The 18,343-nt window shown below is 40.4% G+C and overlaps 3 protein-coding genes across 5 annotated transcripts; 2 read left to right on the top strand and 1 right to left on the bottom strand.

The window, feature by feature from the left end:
- Positions 1 to 57: 57 nt before the first annotated feature.
- On the bottom strand, positions 58 to 2,736 carry enkur (enkurin, TRPC channel interacting protein). The gene is made up of 5 exons (XM_046371577.1): positions 2,504 to 2,736; positions 1,866 to 2,011; positions 1,554 to 1,777; positions 1,148 to 1,294; positions 58 to 760 (listed from the first exon to the last, which is right to left on the bottom strand). The coding sequence occupies exons 1-5, from the start codon at positions 2,581 to 2,583 to the stop codon at positions 587 to 589; spliced, it is 771 nt and encodes a 256-aa protein (XP_046227533.1). The 5' UTR covers positions 2,584 to 2,736; the 3' UTR covers positions 58 to 586.
- Positions 2,737 to 3,318: 582 nt separating this feature from the next.
- Positions 3,319 to 8,212, top strand: LOC124049668 (threonine synthase-like 1). 3 transcript variants are annotated; one of them, XM_046371574.1, is made up of 3 exons: positions 3,319 to 3,527; positions 3,971 to 5,361; positions 5,628 to 8,212. In XM_046371574.1, exons 1-3 carry the CDS (start codon positions 3,521 to 3,523, stop codon positions 6,429 to 6,431), a joined length of 2,202 nt encoding a protein of 733 aa, XP_046227530.1. In that variant the 5' UTR covers positions 3,319 to 3,520; the 3' UTR covers positions 6,432 to 8,212. The 3 variants fall into 3 exon arrangements, with proteins under 3 accessions (XP_046227530.1, XP_046227532.1, XP_046227531.1); XM_046371576.1 differs by having other exon boundaries at positions 3,320 to 3,791; positions 5,628 to 8,211; XM_046371575.1 differs by having other exon boundaries at positions 3,320 to 3,802; positions 5,628 to 8,211.
- Positions 8,213 to 12,371: 4,159 nt separating this feature from the next.
- On the top strand, positions 12,372 to 17,438 carry LOC124049661 (patched domain-containing protein 3-like). Its single transcript, XM_046371557.1, has 4 exons — positions 12,372 to 13,107; positions 14,433 to 14,554; positions 15,377 to 15,522; positions 15,846 to 17,438. Exons 1-4 carry the CDS (start codon positions 12,397 to 12,399, stop codon positions 17,402 to 17,404), a joined length of 2,538 nt encoding a protein of 845 aa, XP_046227513.1. The 5' UTR covers positions 12,372 to 12,396; the 3' UTR covers positions 17,405 to 17,438.
- The last annotated feature ends 905 nt before the right edge of the window (positions 17,439 to 18,343 follow it).

Here is an 18,343-nt window from a genome sequence, read left to right as displayed (position 1 = left end):
GTGGCCGCATCACAAGCCGCTGAAGGAGAATGAAAGACATTAATAACAAATACTTGGTTCAGTTTCTACACAATAAATTTTATTGAGTTGGAATGAAATTAATTTTAAAGGATAGCCAAAACAGCCAATTATTTGCAAAGATGTTCTCCAAGAAATCACATTTGTAGAGTGGTAAGTTAAAGAAAGTTATCTGCAGTTCAGAAATAAACTCCTCTAATGGAAATTTTACTCACAAAAATGTTAAATTGCATGTTTTACTTGGTAAGAGTCCACAGCAAAATATCTCTACTACTGGCCAGACTACAATTAGATCTGTAATGAATTTACACAGTAATCAGAAGGTAATTCGAAATGATTTTCATAACTTAGTGATCTTTCCTTTATTATCCGACTCACGTCAGTGCTTCTGGTTTTATCGTGTTTCATTTGGACTTAGCTAGACTTTCACATTTTGTTTTGTTTCAGTGTTCACATGACAGACCACGAGAATGTCTGAATACAGAATACAGTTTACTCAAGCCCATGTGACATTTGAAGTAAGGCTGACAGTATAGTACACCTGATCAGGTCCATGTGTTTTTATGTCCTACTTATTAGATATGTAAATGATCTTGAACCTCTCAAAGAGGTTGATGTCCTTCTCCAGCTGCTTCATTGCCACTTCCAGACGCTCCTTGTGGGACTTCTTTGACATGGTGTCTGTGACGAGTGAGAGGCCCTGGTACTCATGGTGTAACTGATCCCAGTTCTTCTTCAGGCCCTAGACAGTGGACCCACATAATAAAACCATATAAAGTCAGTCTGATAATCTAACTGTGAGGTATTGTCTGTGTCACAGGGCTACAGGTCTAATACTGCAGTGTATGAAAAACATTGTCAGTTGATGTTGATTGGAGAGTTTGTGAATTCCAACAGCACTGGTGCTGCACTTTAGAAATGTGGCAAAAGGTCTTAGATTTCCTCCAAGCCTCTTTTTACACATCTACACATAATAAACTGCCATGACAAGACATGCTAAGGCCATTAATATAACTAATTAGGACTAAATAAAATGATTATCCTAAATTCTGACACTATCAGATTTATTTTCTGTCCTCCTCCGTTTGTTGTAGATGTCTTTTTGATACCCAGCAGCACGTTCAAGTACCTGCAGGACAGCTTGTCGCTCCTCGTCTGACAGGCGTTTCATGGCTCCCTCCTGCCTCTGTTCTTTCACAAGCTCGTTGAACTCGTCCTGCGCTTGCTGCTCTTCTTCATTGCGCTGCTGCAAATACTCAGGCACTTTCCCATAATCCTGCAAATGGGAACTGGAAACTTTAGAAAATATGTTCACAGTGGAGCTACTAAAGTATTAAATCAGGCCCCAAAGATGGATCATTTCATCAATAGAAAGGGTAGATTTATTCTAGGTCCTTGAATTGCTATTTGCCATCTTTCCTTGGAGTTCAAGGTCGTATTATAGTAATGTTTTATGTTTTTCTAACTATATCTGATTGTTGTAGCTGACATAAGCAAACAATTATTTCATTTCTTGTGTTGAAAAAAAAAACAACCTTTTTTGTGATGTACTTGGGAACAAGTCCTGAATTCTCAAGGGGTTGCTTGTGTCCCTTGCTGGTGTCTACATAGGCAGGCTTCGGCTTCATAGGCACAGCGGTAGCGGTCTGTATAAAGTTTCTCTTGGTGTGAAAACCCATAGGTGGGTTGTCGGTCCTAGCAGGAACAGGTGGCTTCTTCACAGCGCAGCAGTTACGACCGTCTTTTGAACACCACGTGTCTGAAAGCACAAACAAGAGGGTAAATAATACAATCATAGCTCAAGGTCGGACCCACAAACCTATCCAATAGTCTATAAGTGAACTCACTTTCAGGTAATCTGGGCTCTTTCGAATGCTTCTTAAGGTATTTGTCAGGAGATGGCACCTCTACTTTTGCTGGTCCCATCGTCCTCATTGCATCCTTGGATGACTTCTTCTCAAGAACAACTGCTGGTCTGTACTTGGACACATACCTTCAGATGCAGCAAATTGGAGAAAACAATCAGTTTAATTCAAATGCAAATTGAAATTAATTCATTATTAATAAAACATAACTTTCTGGGGGGAAAAAAAACATTTCTAAATGTATTTTTTTCCAAAATAAAATAACATTTTTTTTTACACAACTTAGAGGTAGTTTTAAGCATCCAAATAAGATTTTTTAAAAATGCTTCTTATTACTTATTCATTCCAACTTATTTCAAAAGTAAGGCTAAATGTTAGACTAGTAACTTTCTTGGCGTATTTTGGGGTCGAATTTAAGAGCTAAACCCAACCAGAGGTCGTCATTTGTTTTCCATGTCTGGAGTTTTCTGCTCTTAACAACACCTAACAACACCTTACTCTCTAAGTTAGCCTACAATCTAGCGGTATAGTTCATAGCTAGGCTAATCTGACCAACATAAGTTAATTCAATATTTCTGACTATGACTTTCAGTTAGCCCACTTAACCGCACTGAAAGTACCTTGGTGGTTTTTGAGTATGAACCTCGTCCCTTGGAATAAGATTGTAGACGCTTTCTGGTGGATGCGCAACTTCAGACATTTTGAAGGACTAAGCAGGCGAAGGGTTAAGAAGACACGATCGTTAACTTTACCGAACAAGCTGGTTAACGTGAACGAGCTAACCGCTAGTTAAATTCTTGGGTCAGAGCGATTTGTTTCAAAGCCCACTGTCGGATAGTTGCTAGGCAACTGGGGGACCAAATGTTGCGTTTCACAAAGATTGTAAAGCGATGAATTCCACGTATCTAGGCTGGTATTATGTAATTTCATGGGCTGTGCCTTAGTTTGTAACACCTAGTTTTCATCTGCATATTTATCTCTTTATCTAGCCAAAACATGTTCTTTTTTAAATTTTGCCACAGTACACAATTAGCTCTGTGTCTGATTTTAACAAATTATCTTCTGTCATCAAAACAAACATGTCTGGTACATTTTGTTTTTGATTCTGAATTTGTTTCCATGTCTTTAATTAGTAGAATTTGCATAACGTTTGTATTTTCGTACCAATGTTCGAGTCCTAATTTACAATTTGGAAAATTGACGGGCAAAATTCTGAACAGCACTTGAATGTAGCACAAGAGTGACTCGTACTAGCAGGTTCCTTTGCAAAGCATTGAAAGTATTTTAAAAAATAAAACCCTTATAAATCATTAATTTTGTAACCAAATGATTAAACTGCTGAGAAATAAAGCATGCTAACTGTCTGAATTGTGAATAGCTTTCAAGCTTATTGGGCATTGGTTTAAAAAAAAAAAAAGAGATTCGTTAATTTTGTCCCTCTTGGCTGGCCGTCGTTGTTTTTGTGTCGACTCTTCTAAGAAAAGTCTTCTTCAGCTATCATTCAGCCTAGTGTGTGGTTCAGAATTGTACTTTGGCATTCAAAACAAGCCACGTGTCTATCACAGACTCTAGTAAAATATATTACTGGGTGCGGGAATACACCATTTCACGCAAGTGTCTCGCTCGGTGGATTTAAGATGACGGGTGACTTCATTTCCTGGATGCAAAACACGTGCAGTCATTTCAGTCACTTGAAGGACTGTAACAATCTGAACTAGAGTTGCCAGTCTGAGTAACAACAAATACCGTTCTCACGGTTGTATTCACCAGTTAAGTTGCAATTTACATCTATATCTGCCCAGACTCATATGTAGCGAAGACTTTGGGGGAATTTAGTAGAATCTAATAGAAACAGACTCTGTCGCTACTTTGATTTGTATGGAGAAGATCAGTAAAGTCAGCAAAGAGGTGTGTTAGAGGTAATGCAAGCTATCACATTCACAACAATGGGATGTATGTATGCATATGTAGGTAAAGACTGACAATCAGAAAACACAATACTCCAGCCGCAGCTATCGCTGGTGTGGATGCATGAGGATGTGTCAGTGTAATTGAAACATTTGTAACTGTCCTTTTCTGATTCATAGGAAAACTTGGCTCCTCAATGGGTTTACTGAATGCTAGTCAGCTTGCACTAAGAGCTGCCAGATGCTACCTGAGTCCATTTTCAACATCAAAATCATGGGTTTCCACCAAAGCATCCCTGCTGGGGGACAAGAACATCATTCTGATGGGTCCTCCTGGAGCAGGAAAGACCACAGTGGGGAGGATAGTGGCCCACAGACTGGGACTGCCCGCCATTGACATTGATGACAATGTCTTGGAGACCACATGGAAGATGCCTGTGGCTGCAAAGCTTGCAGCAGTCGGCGGAGAACGTTTCTTGGAGGAAGAAGGCCAGGCTTTGTGCAACTTTTACGCTTCTGGGTGTGTCATTTCCCTGACAGGCTCCAACCCTCTTCACTCTGCAGCTATGCAGCACATCAAGGAGTCCGGACTGGTAGTCTACCTGGACGTGGACAGTGAAGACATCATACAGAGACTCGCCAGGATGAAGGTGGACAGGATTGTGGGCCAGGAGACAGGGGCATCCATGAGAGAAATTCTCCGTTTCAGGAAGCAGTTTTATGAGAAATGGCTTGATGTGCGGGTGCTGTGTGGAACAGGGGACACGGTGGAGGAAGTAGTTGAGAAGGTGCTGACAGCTGTGGGGCGATATCAGAACCATGCTTCAGAAACATATGTGTCAACCAGGAGTGACAGCATGGAATCATCCAATCAAAAAACATACTTCAGTGGTGTGGTAGTTGAGGGTCTGGCCACAGATGGAGGCCTGTATGTTCCCAAAAATGGCTTCCCAAACATAGAAGCTCGCGAATGGCTGAGACTAGCTGGCATGTCATACCCAGAAAGAGCGCTAGTTTTACTTGAAAAGTGCATACACCCATTGGACATCTCTGCTTTGGATCTCAGAACAATGATATTCAAAGCATATGGGTCTAATTTTACTAGTGAGGCGGTGGCACCTGTAAAACATCTCATCCACAGTCAGTATGTTCAGGAGCTTTTTCACGGCCCCACAGCATCATTTAAAGACCTTGCGTTGCAGCTGATGCCCCAGCTCTTTGCTTACTGCCTCCCGCCGATGTGCAACTTCCTCATTTTGGTAGCCACGTCCGGAGACACTGGGAGCGCGGTGCTGAGCGGCTTCAGCAGGCTCAGTGGCGCTGACAGACACAGGACTGGGGTGCTGGTGTTTTTCCCAGAAGAAGGAGTGAGTGAGATCCAAAAGCTTCAGATGACGAGCTTCCAAGAGGGCAACTCCAGGGCCGTTAGCGTCCTGTCAGACTTCGACTTCTGTCAGAGAGCCATAAAGAGGATGTTTGGAGAGTCTGGGCTGACTGGGCACCTCGCTGTAGAGTATGGCACAGTCCTCAGCACCGCCAACTCCATCAACTGGGCCCGACTGTTGCCACAGGTGGGTTAGTCACAGAGGGTCAGGGTGTGACCTGTGTGGTGGCACATTGATTAATTAGTTGAATTAGTTGAAGAAATACTACTGGTGAAAAATGGACATGGTGATTTTTTTTTTTTTATTCCAGTTCATTTTACCTAATTTGAATAGAATAAACAATAAACAATGTATGCCCAGTCACACTGTAAAGGTTTTAATCAGGCACCACTTTTATTTTGCAGCCCTCTGATAGTATAACACAGTTTTGTTAACTGTCCGTCCCCTTGCAGGTGGTGTACCACTCCTCCGCCTATCTGGATCTGTGCAGAGATGGTGTCATCAGGTTCGGGGAGCCCATTGATGTTTGCATCCCTACTGGTAATTTTGGAAATGCCATGTCAGCGGTGTACGCCAAGCAAATGGGCATCCCGATAAGAAAAGTCATCTGTGCGTCCAACCATAACCGCATAATCACCGACTTTATCACCACAGGCAAGTACGATCTCAGAGGACGGCCTCTGATGCTCTCCCACTCCCCGGCTATCGATATCCTGAAATCCTCCAACCTCGAGAGGTTTATATACCATGTCTCAGATGGAGACAGCCGTCTCGTCAAGGAGCTCTTCATACACCTGGACAGGCAGCAGCACTTTCAGGTTCCTGAGCCTCTTTTTGGCAGGATACAGCAGGAAGTGCTGGCTGGCTGGTGCTCTGAGGACGACTGCTTGGCAACCATCCAGAGCGTTCACTCACAGACGGGCTACGTCATGGACACACACACCGCTGTGGCTAAAGTTGTGGCCGATAGGCTGCAGGACGGTTCGTGCCCAGTGGTGCTTTCTTCCACTGCTCACTATGGGAAATTTGCTCCTGCTGTGTTCAAAGCCTTGCAGATCCAAAATATTCCAGAGGATCCTGTTGAGCAGCTGAAGAACCTTGAATTGACTGTGTCCAGACCAGAAACACATAGAGACATGATAAAATGCCTGAAGGACAGTGGCAGGAGGGGACACACTGTTTGTCAGGCAGAGTACAATGTGTTGGTAGAAGAGGTGGACCGCATGATACAGGACTCCTTCCTGAAAGTTATGTAGGAATACTTTAGTTTTTCTCAATATTCACCTTAAAATGACACTGATTTAAATTAGAATCATTTACTGAAATTATATTCCTCATGTATTGTTGGTAGCTTTTCTCTTACTTGTTTCCAATTTATTTGTAACATTTTTAAGCAAATTTGAAATAAAAAAGGTAAAAAGAAAGGAAAAAAGAATATGTGAAAAGAAGAATGATTAAAAACTCATTTCAAAAGACACAATTCAAAAGGCCAAATCCTGCCTGAGCTGGTGAAGTGATTCACTCTGACTGGGTTGTAACAGAGCTCTGAACTGTTTTCTTACTGGATTTCAAGTCTATTGATTATGCAGCATGTCTTTACATCACTATCCCGAGCTCTGCCCCACTAGATGGGGATGTGTAGCTCTTGGCCACTGCAGTGTGGAAACACTGCTGCCAGCGCTTCTATAACAGTATGAGTTTTGCTGTGATAGGAATTAATTATTGACAGAAAGTCAAATAAACTAGTGTGTGTAACATCAATGTCTGCAGTCAGGGAGATAATCACCTTTACTGCCTTTTTATTGTGCTGTGACTCTATATACTGTATTTACAAGGAAGTGCAAAGAAGTGGGGATTTTTTTCTTTTTTTTGTGTTTACTGGAACATAGACATTTCAGATAATGTTTGACTGTTGACTACTAATAAGATACACTATATAGACAAAAGTATCCAGACACCTCTTATGGGGCTGTTTTTCAAAGTTTGGCCGAGACCCTATACTTCCAGTGAAAGTAAATCTCGATGCTTCAGCATAACAAGACATTTTGGACAATGCTATGCTTCCAACTTTGTGGCAACAGTTTGGGGAAGGCCCTTTTCTACATGACTGTGCCCCAGTTCACAAAGCAAAGTTCATAAAGAAGAACTTGACTGGCCCACACAGAGCCCTCAGCTCAACACCATTGAGCACCTCTGAGATGAACTGGAACGGAGACTGTGAGCCAGGCCTTTTCGTCCAACATCAGTGTCTGAACTCACAAATGCTCCACTGCAAGAAAGGACAAAAATCCCCACAGAAACACCTTGTGGAAAGCCAATCTGCCTGTGTTTTTAGAATGCAGTGTCATTAAAGTCCCTGTTGGTGTCATGATCAGGTGTCCCAGTAGTTTTGTCTATATGGTGTATGTCTTATCACCTGTGCTAAGTGTTATTCTCCCTTTTATTTGCTTTGATACAACAGTTTATAAACCAGATTGTAAGTAGAACTGAGTGCAATAAGATCATGTTCCCTCTTTCAGTCTATTTTCCGTAGAGACTTTATTTTGGAAAGGAATAAATAGGAGAGACATATTTACAAGACCTCCAGTCGCTTTTGTCTTCTTGGCTAAACATGTTAGAAGAAACATCATGTAATACAGAACAGGAGGGCGGAGTGGCCCCCGTGTGTGATTTTCCATCCCTCAGACATCACACCATCTGTAACAGGAGAGTCCAGAAATGAATCCTGTCTCTGTGGCTGTATCAGTCGAGACATTTAAATCCAGGTGCTGCCTCAGCAGCTGCGGGGGGGGAAGGGGGAGGAAGATAAGTTTCATAGGTCTCCAGGAGTGCTTATGACTGCATTTGTTAAAACAGATGAAAAGTCAGGCCAGATTTGACAAAGCACTTTGCCAGCACGACCTCTGATGTGGATCGCTGTCTCTGTGTCTCTGTCAGGACTGAGAGGAAAAGCCTTTTTCTTTTTTTTAAACTTTAACTTTATTTTTTTTTCTTTTCAAGATTATTATTCATTTCTCCGTTATGTACACTACATTGCCAAAAGTATGTGGGCACCTGAATGTTACATCAATGTGATGATTGAACATCTTATTCATAATCCAAACATTTATTAAAAATGTTACTCTGATTATAAGATATTTTAACATATTTTGTTTTCAATACTTAATCATCGTTTTTATTTCTTGTGCACTGAGCTTATTTCTTAAGCTCAGTTTTTACTGTTCACATTTGTAGCGTCTGATATTCAGCCTCTCATCTGTAACACACTTTTGACTGGCATGAAAATGTGCGGAAGGTGTGGATAGAAAATCATTCACATAAGGCATATTGACCCAATTACGGAGGGTTCCAAGAAGACTTTGGTTTGTTCTAAAGAAACACAAGCCAAAAATGTTGGGAACTGTATGCGGCAGCATTAAGATCTCCTTTAACTGGAACAAAGAAGCCTTGTCCAAATCATAAAAAAGGAGTTGTTACATACAGAAAAGATATTCAAAAGATAAGAAGGAAGGTAAACAATTTTCAGCATTAGCGTCTAGAGATAACAACCACAGCAGGAATATACACCCTGTTAGTCTTGCTATCCAAGGTTTCATCTTGGATAATCAGAGCAGCAAAACTACAGAAGTGTGAGTGAGGAATGAAGGCACCGTATACAGTCAGACGCTGGTTTATCTGTCAGTGTTGTCAGACCTGTGCTCTGGTGTTATTGGGCAAACAGACAGAGAGAGAGAGAGATGCTGAGAGAAGTCAAGATGAATTATAACTGGGCCTGTTTTTTTGCTTTTTTTGCCTGAGTGAAATATTTTATGTTCACTCCTATCACCGTACTTGTGTTCCCATGCTAAGAAGACAAGAGATCACTTTTGCGCTGCACATGAGTGTTGCATAGCATATGGTCCCAAAGTGTAGGCGTCTTTGTACCAACTCTGTGCTTGTTTTTCCTCCTTTCTCCCCTCTGTGTCTGTGGTTTGCTTCAGCGTGAGCATTGCCCTTATTAATCAAGCTGCATGGCAGGTGAATGTGAGAAATGGGTGGGTGAGTGTCTGAAGGCGGGAGGACGGGTAGCATGCAGGTGCATGTGTGTGTGTGTGTGTGTATGTGTGTGCGGTGAAGGGAAAGAGAGAGCCAGCTGTTGCTCAGCACACAGTGGCCCACGGCTCGGTGAACAAGGATAATTGCAGGTACCAGCCTGCTCCCATCTCCTTAATGTGAACCTGTGGCATAATGGAAACTGCTCTTTCACAGTCGAGGGAAATAGAAAGGAGAGAGGAGGAAAGAAGATCCAGTGAACTGGATTGATTTGAGGATCTGTTCACAAGATCCCTCACTCCATAGCTTATTTTCTTTCTGTTGAAATCCACCAAGTAATACTGCGATTTTGTGGGAAACGGTATTTGGCACAGGTATCGGTTTGATCTACAAATGCTGGGAAACAAGGAAAACTTTAATTTTTTTATACTCATTAATTAAAGGAGGTGCATCAGCATTACCAGTTACTTTTGTTTTTGTTGTCTTGGTTACAACAGGGTCTCAATTTGAAGGGGTTTACCGCTACCATATTTTCTTCTTCTTGCACTGACTGACAGGTGGCAAGACATGTCAGTATATTGAAATTCAAGGCAGCATCACCACACAGACAACACATACAACAAAACACTGACACCAAAAACGCTAAAAAAAAAGAAAAAAAAAGTGAATATGGCATTTCACGGCATTTCTTTGTATAGCAAGGCTGTAAGACATACTGAGCTCACCAAATGCACTGGCCTGTGTCACTTAGATAAAATGATCAGACAATAAAACTGAACAACAAAAACAAATGTCTGGTTGATTGTAAAGGTTTTCTACACTGTCAGGACTAAACACTATAGTGGAAATATTGTGAATCCTCAAAAACTACTGGAGCAAATAATCAGCAGATTAATCCACGATGAAAAGAATCACAAGTTGCAGTCTAATACAAAACAATAAAAAAAACCATTTATCTAATGGTATAATACACAATAGTATAACAATATTTTTATGCATTGAGAACTTATACAGCTAAAACTTAAGAGTACTTTTTCCTGTACTAACATACTTATATTTAAGTTATGTTTTCAGTGCAGGATTTTTACTTGTAATGAAGCAATTTTAAAATGTAGTATTTGTTCTTTGTTTCAGCAAAAGACCTTAATACTTCTTCCACCACTGTTGGAAAACAGGTCATCTGATCTGACAACGGAGTGGAAACAGTGAACAAGTGTCTTTATTGTGTGTAGTTTTGGACTTATTAAAAGAATTATTACTGAGTAGTGAGATGTTTTTCAATTGTTCCTTTTGGAAAGCAACAGCCAAATAATCAGCCAACACATCTCAGCATCATGTTCACCAGAGGCTTCTCTGCTAATTAGGCCCACCTAAGACAGGGATTCGCACTCCGACATATCTGCAAAGTGTGAGAAGGACGAGGTGGAGAGAAAGGATATCTAATGAAGGTGTCAACATGGGCTTGCAACCAGAAGATGATTGTTATTGAACTCATTTACATTTTGATCTATTTGAGCTATCTGCTCTTAGCTGTCTTTGATAAACACACACACACACACACACACACACACACACACACACACACACACACACACAAAAACAGTAATTCAGTTCAAGGTGAACAAAATAATTGAAGGGTCCTGAAACAGATTACATTTAAGTGATGGCTCCGTCAGGCTTCTGGCAACCGTCTACCAGGATCTTCTCTCTGGGATGAAGGAAAGAGAATCCATTTCTCACTCAGAGAATGAGAAATCAATGACGCTGAGATGGATCTGTGTGAAATGAGATATGAGCCTCATCTCGGAGGACTCGGCATGGCTCGGATTGACAGCTGAGTGACAGCGGTTAACTTCCAGGGAAAGCCGACCGGCTTGAAGGTGTAAAACTGACCCTCTCGAACTCTCACTCGTAATGTACTGTGCAACTTAAGGCTAAAATGTTACGTATTGAGGGCAGGGATGATACATGTAGGCTGGTTGTAGCTGAGCTCTAAAGATATTCCAGTAGTTGACAGTTCATTTAGCCCAATGTCTCTCACTTAATGCTGATACACTTGTCAAGCTTTCTGTTCTCATATGGCACATAGTTTACAGTAATAGATTAACAGGAATTTAGGATGTGCACTGACATTTGGCAGATGTACTTGGGGTAACACAGGGAGGTGTTGCTACTGTTGTGCTTTTGTCCAAATGGAGCAATTTACCCCCAGTGGTTTAAATTGGCAACATATGTATGGTTTTACAATATTCTACTACTATGATCAAGATGGCCACACAGTACAAAAAGAGAAAGACAAGTTAGCAGCCGAATTAGCAAGTTAACTAGCATTATTTTGCAAAATTTGATTGCTTTGAGAAGGCGCCACTGTTGACAACCTGAGGTATATGTATTAAATATTGTTTGAAGCAAACACGCCTTGTTTTTCACAGTTTGGCAGTAAAATCATCAAACTTAAAAAGTAGTTCATGTTACCTCATTCTCCCCTACCTGCCATGCCTACTGTTGCTCTGTTTAGCACAGGGATTGAGAGGTCAGTTTTCAAGGTTTTCCTAACTCGTAATTGCAGGATTCTTCATCTTGGGGAGGACTTTGATAAAAAGAAAAAAGTCTAGTTATATTTGCTGTAGTGACTGTCTGGCTTCTTGGTTACCACAATTCATAATAAATTCTTGAATTGTTGAACTTGACCTACAAACATAAGAAACAAACATGCAATTAGATAATGCAACAAGATCATCACTATGTTTTATGATTACCACATAGTTGTTTGCGTAATCATCACTGTTCAAATGATCAAATAAACACTCGGTTATCACACACCTTACTTGTATTGCAAAGCAATTCATTGTGTTGTGCCCACGATTCTCTGTATGTCATTGCAAAGTCTAATTTTCTTTTCTTGGAACTGGTATCATCTCCCTTCTTTAGAGTTGAATTGGCCTTTATTGTTTGTAGCGCAAGCTCTCTTATCATTTTACAGCATCTAAGAAGCACAAGATTACCAGTAACCCTAACATTTGTTTATTTCCGGATGTGAGGGTAGCTAATCATCAAACCTTTATTGCACAAAGAAAAAGAGTAAAAACAATTGTAAATTCTCGCCTAAATAAATGTGTAATGAGTTCTATAATCTTTACCAGTTTAAAAAGGTTGTAGTTCCTCCACATCTGTGTCATATGTCTGAAGATGGGCTGCAGACACACAGACTGCCTCGCAAAGCCTTTGTCAGGCCTTTTTGAAAAACTTGGGTCACTCGTAGGTTCCTGTCCTTTTCCTTTTTTTATAATTCCTCTTATACTCACAGGAGCACTCACCGGAGGCTTCACTTTTCTGAATGACAGGGAAGACAATGACTTTGAGCGGCAGTTCACACCCAGGAAAGGACCCTCGAAGGCAACAAGAGGGTTTGTCAGGGAAACTTTCCCCTACAATGACTCAATGTTCTCAGAAGACAGGTTGTACAACACGGGCAACTACGCATCCTTCATTGCTGTATCAACTGACAGCTCAAATATACTAGCACAGCCTGCCTTCGAGGACATCATCAGACTCAACAAGAAGATCCTTGATATGGCTGTGCACAATGGGACACTAGGATTCAATGAGCTGTGTGCAAAAGCCAATGGAAAATGTGTCTCAAACACCATCCTGGAACTCTTTGGGTCCGATGAAGCCAATCAAACCGGCATTAGCTTCCCCGTATATACAGACAGATCCAGATCAGTGTTTTTGGGCTCTGTACTAGGTGGGGTCATCACAGATGCCAACAGCTCAATCATGAGTGCTCAAGCTGTGAGACTTTTCTACTACTTAGATAACACAGCTGATGCCTCAAAATTATGGCTGAGAGGATTTAAAAAACTCTTATCAGATGCGATAGACAGCGAACACATTGACGTAAGTATCACGCTGCTGCTGATATCATATTACACTTTCTCAAGTCTTGAAAGGGTCTTTAGGAAATGATGAAGCATGTTCCTGAACTCACTGGCCAACAGCTTTCCAGAGAGAATAATGAAGAAGATGATTTAGAGTTGTTTGCAATGGACTGCGAGAATTGTGTACAGTTCTGTTGTTAAATGGGTACAGATTTTGGAAAAGGCTACCCAGGACTGTTTAGTTTAAAAAATTGCTCAGTGATACATGTAACTATTGACAGCTTGAAAGATTCAGGCCTTGAGTGGAAAAATCTACCTTTAAATGGTTAATTTCATAAAAGTATTGATAAAGTGCCCTGCATGTTTGGAAATATGGTGTTATATCTGTTTTTCAGAAAATATCTACCAGGGATCACTTTCTAAGCACCTTATTTTCCACATCCAACATCATAGTAGAAAAACACAAGGTTTTCCATCCACAGCGGCCTCACTAGACCACAATGTACTGCTTATGAATAGCTGTTATGACTGGAAAACTGTCCTGCTCTATTATATGGCTCTTGTTCTCTGCATCCATGTTAGACATCATTTTTTTCCCCACAATTTTTATTCAACTAAGTGTCCACTTGTATTTTCTGCAAATCTGATCTCCTTAAGTGATTGTCTAAAGGTCATTTTAGAGCACTCTTGCACCGCCATGAATATAATTCTGTTGGAAAATAGTTATTAATATTTTACTCTGTGTGTATTTAAAGATATTAAGTCCAAAAACATAAGAATATGCTTTGAGAAAGATCCCACCATGTGTAGTTTGTGTGTATTTGTGGGGTCATGAAAAATCCCATATTACTGGAAACAATACAAAGGACATGACCTTGGTGTCTTTACGGCCAAGTACAATAAGTTCAGGTGTTTGAAAGTGGCAATTGAGCATGTCACTAATAGAAGAAGATGAGGCATAAATTATAACACATGATTACAAAATAACTCTCTGGAAACATTTAACACCACAAAATACTCAATATTCCTCATTGTAAAAGTAAATACAGGTTGATTTTGTCTCATAGGTGAACATGCTGGTGCACTGAAGCATTAGCTAATGATCAAAAATAAGTTAATGTGCCTACAGATGCATGCTAAACATATTAGTAACAGTGTGTCCACTCCCACTGTGTCTTTACACTGAGATAATGTGGTTAGAAAGGTTGCAGACACACGTGCTTTTTACTGAAATCCAGGCTGTACTGTCACATGGATTATATTGCTGTCATGATATCCATGTGTAAACACTGTCGTGTGAGTTCAACGCTCATGTTGACTTCTTTTGGCTTTACTTTATTATAGGTGTCTTACTACACCTCCAAATCCAAGCAGGATGAGATTGACAGTCACACCACAGATGGCTTCCCTTTATTCCTCATCACTTATGCCTGTGCTATCACCTTCGCGGTGATATCCTGCCTGAGGTAAGAAGTGATCTGTCGCACAGTGAGCGGTTTCCTGACTGCAGGCCAAATCTGGGACTGAGAGCTGTTGTTTATCAAAGTGACTGTCACAAGGAAGCCACAAGCTGGTTACACATAGGGATCCTAACTATTTCAACATTGCTGTGTCCAGAGCAGAGTTATTTCAACTCAACTGCGATTTAATTAACATTTTAGTTTTTAGTTCTTCAATGTACATTTAGAAGTTTTAGTTCACAGTTTCTGTACAGTCTAGTTATGTGGTGCGATCATACAGGAAGTAGACAAAGTAATAATTCATTAAAAAACATTATAAATTACAGAATCAAGAAATTACAGAGTTGAAGTTGATGTCAAAATGAAGCTTGACATACTGTAGGTAGTTTTTATTGGACTATTAAATTTGATTATTTTGTTGGATACAAGCTTGTTTATTTTTTTCTAAAAAGTCTTGCTGTTATTGTTGTAAATTAAAAAAAAAATATTATTTTAAAGTCAGATTATGTCACATTTGAAAACCAAAATATCACAGTCAATGTCTTAGATATTAAAGGTTGAACTGATAAGCAAACACATGAACCTTTTCTCAGTTCTACGCTCTCAGACAGCTTTACTTGTATGGTGTCACCTGTGCTGTTGGCTAACATTAGCACACTTTTAGATACCCTTTTCCAATCAATGTGCATATTTTAGTACTTAAAGTGCACATGTGATGCTTTTGTTACAAATACACTGCACAGGTTGAAGTTGTGCTAAATAACGCACCTCGTTTATAAGTTGCATGATTGCTACAGCAACAACACCCTATCTTTACCTCTTTGACAGACTGGACAACGTGAGGAACAAGGTGTGGGTGGCAGTCTTTGGCGTCTTCTCCTCTGGTCTGGCTGTTCTCTCTTCATTTGGCTTGCTGCTTTACATCGGAGAGCCATTTGTTATTACAGTAGCAAACTCTCCTTTTCTGATACTTGGTGAGAAAAAAAAACACATATGTCCTTTTTTACTCCAAACTCTGGTTTTAAGTTGTAGTTTCTGGAGTGCAACATGAGTCAATCACTGTTTTTAACTTAAAGTGATTTTCATGAATGTAAGAAATAGTCCTGCGGTCTTCTGCAGAGCATAAAATTGTAAACCACTGAGTATTTTAAATGCTTCAGATACGTAAAGGAACAAATGGACTGTAGAAGTTTACAGTGTTTCATGAGCATTTTAAAAATAGGGTAAAATGTGTACATTTTCACAAATGGAAATACAGTATCTCAAAACTAACTCACACCAACATAATATTTTCCAGGAATCGGTCTCAACAACATGTTCATAATGGCGTCCGATTGGCAACACACCAATGTCAAAGACCCAGTACCGAAGCGGATGGCTCACACTTACAAAGAAGCTATCATGTCAATCACCATCACAGCCCTGACCGATGTCCTCAAGTTTTCCATAGGTGTCTTGTCCGACTTCCCATCAGTGCAGTCGTTCTGCCTGTACACCACCGTCTCCATCATATTTTGTTACAGCTACACAATCACCTTCTTTGGAGCCCTCCTGGCTCTAAATGGGAGGCGAGAAGCCAGCAACAGGCATTGGCTGACCTGCATGAAAATACCATCAGACCATCTCGATCATCGTTCCAAGATACATAACATCTGCTGTGTGGGAGGGAGCTATGATGAGAACACTGGAGCAGAGAAAAAACACCCAACGAGTAATTTCTTTAAGGATTACTACGGCCCATTTTTGATCAAACCCTGGGTCAAGACAGCCGTAATCTTCCTTTACATGGTATATTTAGCTGCAAGTATTTATGGATGTTTCCATGTACAACAGGGGATTGAGCTGTATGATCTGGCAGCTGACAACTCCCAAGTTACAAGATACAACAGGAAAGACAGGCAGTATTTTTCTGATTATGGTCCATCTGTGATGGTTATTGTAAGTGAGGAATTCCCTTACTGGAACAAGACCAAGAGGCACCAACTTCAGGGATGCATAGAGGACTTTAAAAGACTCAAATTGGTAGATGAGGATATCTATACATCCTGGCTGGACTCTTATTTATCATTTGGACAGGAAACAAGTTTACACCTTGATGATAAAGATGCTTTTCTTAAAAATCTGTCTCAGTTTTTTGATTTATTTCCCTTTTTCAAGCAAGATGTGAACATTACCGGAGATGCCATCTATGCATCCCGGTTCTTCATCCAGACTACTGATATTGCCAATGCGAGCATGGAAATCCAAATGCTAAAAGATCTTAAAACTACCACAGACAGATGTCATGTAGCATCTTTATTAGTCTACAACCAGAAATTCATCTTCTACGACCAGTACAGTGTAATAGTCAGCAGCACAATTAAAAACGTTGGTGTGATCACAGCTGTGATGTTGGTGGTCTCTCTACTCCTGATTCCAAACCCCATCTGCTCATTATGGGTGACTTGTTCGATTGGTTCAGTGACTGTGGGGGTGACTGGTTTCATGGTGCTGTGGGACATCAGTCTTGATTCCATATCCATGATCATTTTCACCGTCTGCATCGGCTTCACTGTCGATTTCTCTGCTCACATGTCTTACGCCTTCGTCTCCAGCAAGAGAACGAGTCCCGATGACAAGGCTGTTGACGCTCTTTCCGGTTTAGGCTACCCCATACTTCAAGGGGCTTTGTCCACCATTTTAGGTGTGTCAGTGTTGGCTATGTCTGAATTTCACACATTTAGAACATTTTTTAAGATCTTCCTCCTTGTCATGTTTCTTGGGGTGCTTCATGGTCTTATTTTCATACCAGTAATTCTGTCTTTATGCTCAAGTAAAAACAATAGTCAACAATCAGAAAACTCTGACCACTGTTAGAATGTTGATCACATGCAGATAGATAGACATATTATGTTAAATTTACTGGCAGATCCCAAAATAAAATATTTACTTTGTTTGGTTGAGAAAATATAATGAATAATTTTCTTTTTGATGAAATTATCTAAAGTTCTAAACAAATTTAATGAAGTCTTTTGCCATAGTATTTATGGAAGATGTGTTTTTACATAATGTACATAATTTACATTATAATAATACATTACATAATGTAATCATACGTAATTGTAGCTTAGGTTTTAATAAGCATAAGCTTTAAAACTTTAACACATGACAATAAAGTTTTCTGCTTCATACTGAACTGTTTACTGTGTGCTGTCACTGTGCAGAAACTGACTTGCATTTATATGCCATGCTGCCGGGCCAATAACATCCTATCCTTATCCTTTAGATTCCAGGAACTGTTGTTCCTGGTATATTATGATCTTGACTGCCATTGAGCCCACTGGCCGTACTGATGGTTCATACCTCCAAAGAAGGTGTTGGCTCCATCTGCATCACTGTCATCACCACCTGGACTGATGTTTTAGGATTTCTTTTTATCAATTGTTTTATTCCTTCTATGCAGCTTTTCTTTCTTTCTTTCTTTCTTTCTTTCTTTTTTGTGGAGCCAACATCAACTTTTCCTGATTATTTTCTGGATTTCATCTGTCCAGCTGTTTGCTAGCAGATAACAAGATTTCAACATAAGACAAGCAAGCAGCTTCGCACGCAGCTGTATCTGGACCGGTCAAGAAAATCCTGGAGGTCTACAGGTTCCAACTCACATCCCTGATGGGCACTCGCAGCACACCCAGCTCTGTCACTTGCCGTCACGCCTGTCTTCCCCACCCTTCTTCCAGGGTGAGATGCCTGTAGCCCACACAGCGTGACGTGACATGCCCCTACACCCAGCAGAGAGATAGAGAAAGCAATGTAGAG

This window comes from Scatophagus argus, chromosome 18, assembly GCF_020382885.2.
Source record: "Scatophagus argus isolate fScaArg1 chromosome 18, fScaArg1.pri, whole genome shotgun sequence".
Taxonomy (NCBI): Eukaryota; Metazoa; Chordata; class Actinopteri; family Scatophagidae; genus Scatophagus; species Scatophagus argus.
Note: the sequence above shows the minus strand (reverse complement) of the source record. Positions and strands in the feature narration are given on the sequence as shown.

What these genes read in the sequence shown, in the direction of transcription:
- enkur (XM_046371577.1), bottom strand. Translation starts at nt 2,583, where the DNA reads ATGTCTGAAGTTGCGCATCCACCAGAAAGCGTCTACAATCTTATTCCA. An exon ending in CATACTCAAAAACCACCAAG is followed by an intron (nt 2,012 to 2,503) that starts GTACTTTCAGTG and finishes CTGCATCTGAAG; the next exon opens with GTATGTGTCCAAGTACAGAC. An exon ending in AGAGCCCAGATTACCTGAAA is followed by an intron (nt 1,778 to 1,865) that starts GTGAGTTCACTT and finishes TTGTGCTTTCAG; the next exon opens with ACACGTGGTGTTCAAAAGAC.
- LOC124049661 (XM_046371557.1), top strand. Translation starts at nt 12,397, where the DNA reads ATGGGCTGCAGACACACAGACTGCCTCGCAAAGCCTTTGTCAGGCCTT. An exon ending in TAGACAGCGAACACATTGAC is followed by an intron (nt 13,108 to 14,432) that starts GTAAGTATCACG and finishes ACTTTATTATAG; the next exon opens with GTGTCTTACTACACCTCCAA. An exon ending in CTCTCCTTTTCTGATACTTG is followed by an intron (nt 15,523 to 15,845) that starts GTGAGAAAAAAA and finishes AATATTTTCCAG; the next exon opens with GAATCGGTCTCAACAACATG.
- LOC124049668 (XM_046371574.1), top strand. An exon ending in GGGCCCGACTGTTGCCACAG is followed by an intron (nt 5,362 to 5,627) that starts GTGGGTTAGTCA and finishes GTCCCCTTGCAG; the next exon opens with GTGGTGTACCACTCCTCCGC.